The sequence below is a fragment of the Corylus avellana genome, chromosome 2 (genome assembly GCF_965113065.1).
Source record: "Corylus avellana chromosome 2, dhCorAvel1.hap1.2, whole genome shotgun sequence".
NCBI classification, from domain to species: Eukaryota; Viridiplantae; Streptophyta; class Magnoliopsida; order Fagales; family Betulaceae; genus Corylus; species Corylus avellana.
Window position 1 is genome coordinate 42,225,327 of NC_142491.1, and position 4,498 is coordinate 42,229,824.

The window sequence follows — 4,498 nt, forward strand, 5'->3', positions numbered from 1 at the left end:
CCTTGCTCTAGAGCTCGAAGTGGTTTATTTAAGTGGTGGTACTAGTACATGCAAAACAACTTTCTAACAAATTTTTCCATGGATGCTTTGTATATTTATATACGTTAAATTCAATAATAGGATAAACTTGACTTTCCAAAAATTTACAATTTTGATCGTCTGAACTTTTAATTTGATGCGGTGAATTCTTTTTGTCGGTTGTTAAACATTAAAAATGATAAATTGATCATTATACCCTTGACTCTTTTTATAAAATTTCAAATAAAAAAAATGTAAAGTTATTATTAAAAAAAAATACAAGGTGACTCAAGGAACCATTTTTTTCATTTAAAAAAAATGAAAAATCAAAAGGTAATTTGGTATTTTTAAGAGTTTTGTTAGGGTTTAATGACCAAAATTGATAGAGTGGGTAAATTGCATCAAATTCAAAATTTGAAGGGTAAAATTAAATTTTTTTAAAATTTAAAAAAGTCTTCTCAAGACACATAATAGTCTAGAAGTTATTTTGTAAAATTTCACCTTAATAATATTTGTATAAGATAATTTTTCTTGAAAGTGGAAAATAGCGACAGTAATTTGATACTTTTAAGGCGCACTACGAACAGTGACAGTGGAGAAGAGCGAAGTAAATTGATCCTTTTAAGGTATACTCCCAAGCCCAAGGGACAAGTGGAAAGTGGCGGCTTGTAGTTCAGGTACGGCTTTTGACGACTCCTTAAGAGCATTTTTAGTAGACTCCCTATAAGGGAGTCTGTTTCCTATGTGTAGGAAATATGTCCAAAAAATTACAAAAAAATGTCCCACAGCAGATTCCCTAAATGAGCCTCAATCATGAGAATCGCTACAGTAGAACCCAAAGTATAGAGTTCTACTATTGCGATCCTTATGATTATTAAATTAAAAAAAAAACATTTCTCTCTCTTCTTTACTCTCCTCTCTCCTCTTTCCTCTTACAATTCTCTCTCCTCTCTCCTCTCATATATATAATATAATTAAAAAAAATAAATATTTTAATGATATAGGAAATGATTAAGGAAAGTTATTGGGGTGTATTTTGACATAAAGGAGCAAAAAATAGTTTGGATCCTTAAATATAGGAAAAATAACGAAAAAGCTACTGGGAATGCTCTAAGGGTCGATTTGATGTAGTTCTGTTACAATTTTATTTTGTAAAAGATCTTTTAAAGGCTTTTATTTTTCTCTCCAATATTATTATTAGCTTTTTAATCGATATATTAATGAAACTCTTTACATCTATTTATCAATTTTTTATTGATTCAGATAATATATTTTAAATGATTTTTTTTTTTTCAATGGCTGAAATAAAAAATCACTTAAAAAACTTCTATTTTATTGATATTAGAGCTAAAAGGAAAATACAAAAGGTATTGAAAACTGAAAACATGCTATGTTTTTTTAGTAGAATAAGGAAAATGTTTTCAAGAGAGAATCTCTCCTACTCTTAGATTGAAAGAAAAGAGAATGGACAATAATAAAATCGAAAAAGATGTGAGCTCAATAGACTCAAAATGAATTAAAATAATATAAAAATGCATACAAAAAGTAAGAAATAGGTAAAACAAGTGATCTGGTCTTCTTGAATAGGTGTATAGGCTAGTTAAATACTTTTAATTAATTTCTTTTCCCTTTTATAGGAGAGATACTAGATAGATATATCGGTGACAATTTTCCTTCTTTTTTTTTCATTATTTATTTATTTATTTTATATTTAGAGAACACGAAATTCAATACCAATACGTAATTTGCATTTACTTTTAATTTCTCTGCTCAGTATTTTTTTTTTCTATTGAGTTTCTCTACTTAGTTGAGTTAAAAATAGATAACTAAAAAAAGTTATTGAAACACTGCCCATCAGACCTTGAGTGGCAATCTTATGATGCATCATGCATAAAAGAGGCCAACATGACCACGTGCAACTGAATTTTAATATTTCTCGCTAATTTTGATGTAACATCATCATTTTGCCAGAATAGAATTAGTGATTTATAGAAAGACATTCAGTGGTTACATTCAATCTTAATAATCATGACAAAAATGATTTATCTGATAGAGGGTTCGAGTTGCATGCCCAGGAAACATGCATATAGGAATAAGAATAATAAACTCATGTTTAGCTAGAAAACATACGATTTGATGGTGAAAAAATAATATAAAAATACAGCAAATCCTGATTCTGTGGATATATGTTAAATAATAACAAAGACAAATCAAGTGTAGTAGAAACTAATTAGATTAGTAGTATGAAAAAAGTTTTAGCATATTAATTAGACATATTAAGCTTACACACAAGTTTTAGCATCAGGAGTTAATCTTGTGTACAAGCCATATCAGTACCGGAAAAAGTCCTGCATATATAAAAACAAAAACACAAAAACCATACATCCTTAAAGCTTCTGCACGCCAAACACCACTGACTACGAGTTTAGACAAGTTATGTGTGAAAGTTAGTTAACTTCATAGTCAGCCAGGTGAAATATTGAGACCTTAAGCACAACGGGCTTCCTCTTGATCAGCTCAAACACACACACATCTCCTTCTGCTAAGTCATTGTCTCCGCAAAACTGACACCACCCTATAGTTTTTGTTGACTTTGACTTCCCACCATGGACACAGCACCAGGCACGCCATTGTTTTCCATCACAAGTTTGAAGTTTGACAAATTGATGCCCACTAAGATACTTGCCAGCAAATTCATAAGGCACATACTGCACAAGAAACAAGGAGTGAAACAATTGTGTATATATATATATATATATATTCAAAGTGATATTTGAAAAACATGATCACATCATGTACAAAAAAGCTCACCAAATACCCTCGTCTACTTATATGATATGGGCGCACGAAGGCCATGAACGAAGGACTTGTAGGCTTCAACAGTCTGGCTGCTTCGATTGCTCTGTCTCTTCCTCTGGACATCATGAGTCTTCCTTTTGAAGATGTACCAGAAAATATTTCCCTAACATATGTTCCCCCATCTACTTCATGTTTTGGGAACAGCTTATCTGAGTTAGACATTTCATTTTCCTTCAACTTGTCCACCTCATCTTCCAATTCACAATCTTCTCTCCATGGATAATGAATCTCAGTTGCAGTATTATCAAACACAAGAACATGGAATTTTGAATTCCTTTCATATCTGAACACTAAAAAGTAGCCATAATGAATTGAATGGGATTCCATAAAATCCTGCCAACCATCATCAAACCAAATCTCCTTGTTGCCTTTCTCCAATCCCACTTGCCAAAAGTGACCATTAGGAACAGTGAGTGTGACAACATCAGACAGTTCATCCCCAAATTCCATTACAAACTTTACAGGGATCCTCTGCAACCACCAAGGTGAGTTGCGTTGTCACGTGTGACGCAGATAAAAATATCTTTTGTAAAATAATTGCAGCACAAACCAACAACTTCAATTAAACTTTTTAAAGATTGATTTGGGTTTTGGTTTCTCACCCCCTGTAGCCTAAACATATCAATTGGTAAGGTAATTCGATTAAAATGAAACAGGGCAATGCATACTTTAAACTTTAAAGGTGTAGAAACCTCGTCAACAGAGGAAATTCAGTACCAAATGACGTTGAAGAGCTATCAAAATTTGCAACAAGAAATTGTTGGCCAGAATTTATTAATTAATTAATCTTTAAACCCCAATCACTATTTTTAAATTAAATTATTCGAATTTTGTTATATCAATATAATTATCCGCAATTATATCTAGCTCCATCCCATGTTGAACAAACAAAAATGGGCCGTAAATTGAAACTAGGAATGAATTAAACCTCTTTCTTGTTATTTCCAACTTCCAAGTGCCAAAACAAACAAGAACCAAGAAACCTATCATGGTATCATACTACCATGAACACAATGCAGCATGCAACAGCACCAAAATATTACAGAAACAAAAAGACAAAGAAACAAGCATCGTAGGTATAGTAAGAAGGCATTACCAGTTTCTTGTCATCAGTGGTAGAGGGGAGTATGATCTTGAAGAAGTGCGAGGGTCTCCTACCCGCCGTACAACTTGACGGCCGGTGGCCATTCCTCCGGTTGAGCGCCACACTAGTCCGGCGAGTCCTTGATTTCTTCGGTGCCATAGTTAAAAAAGTATTGTCACGAAGGTTGATTGATCCAACGGTGGAAATGCCTCGTAGCTACTCTGTTCCCCTTAGAATCAGCTCCGATTCTCAGCGGAGTGGCTGATATGTAGACACTGATGTAGCACGGCACCAAAGACAAAAATCACTCTCTGATATAGTTGTCCTTCTTGACTTGAAAAATTGAGTGACGTGAAAGAGAGGTTTCTTTAGAAAAAAAGCGTTGAAGACTTGAGTTGAGTTGGCTGACGTCTTCTTGTAGTGGATCATCCGGCTTACGTTCCTAGTTTAAAAAATGTAACCAAAGACCAAAAAGTCTTTTTAACTCAAACTTGTCGATTTTTTTTTTTAAAAAAAAATTAACTTAACCACTTCAAA

General features: G+C 33.0%; 1 protein-coding gene across 1 annotated transcript; it reads right to left on the bottom strand.

Moving 5' to 3' along the window:
• Positions 1-2,276: 2,276 nt before the first annotated feature.
• On the bottom strand, positions 2,277-4,218 carry LOC132167986 (B3 domain-containing transcription factor VRN1-like). The gene is made up of 3 exons (XM_059579046.2): positions 3,974-4,218; positions 2,830-3,348; positions 2,277-2,726 (listed from the first exon to the last, which is right to left on the bottom strand). The coding sequence occupies exons 1-3, from the start codon at positions 4,118-4,120 to the stop codon at positions 2,466-2,468; spliced, it is 927 nt and encodes a 308-aa protein (XP_059435029.2). The 5' UTR covers positions 4,121-4,218; the 3' UTR covers positions 2,277-2,465.
• Between the last annotated feature and the right edge of the window lie 280 nt (positions 4,219-4,498).

What these genes read in the sequence shown, in the direction of transcription:
- LOC132167986 (XM_059579046.2), bottom strand. Translation starts at nt 4,120, where the DNA reads ATGGCACCGAAGAAATCAAGGACTCGCCGGACTAGTGTGGCGCTCAAC. An exon ending in CCACTGATGACAAGAAACTG is followed by an intron (nt 3,349 to 3,973) that starts GTAATGCCTTCT and finishes TGGTGGTTGCAG; the next exon opens with AGGATCCCTGTAAAGTTTGT. An exon ending in TAAGTAGACGAGGGTATTTG is followed by an intron (nt 2,727 to 2,829) that starts GTGAGCTTTTTT and finishes TTTCTTGTGCAG; the next exon opens with TATGTGCCTTATGAATTTGC.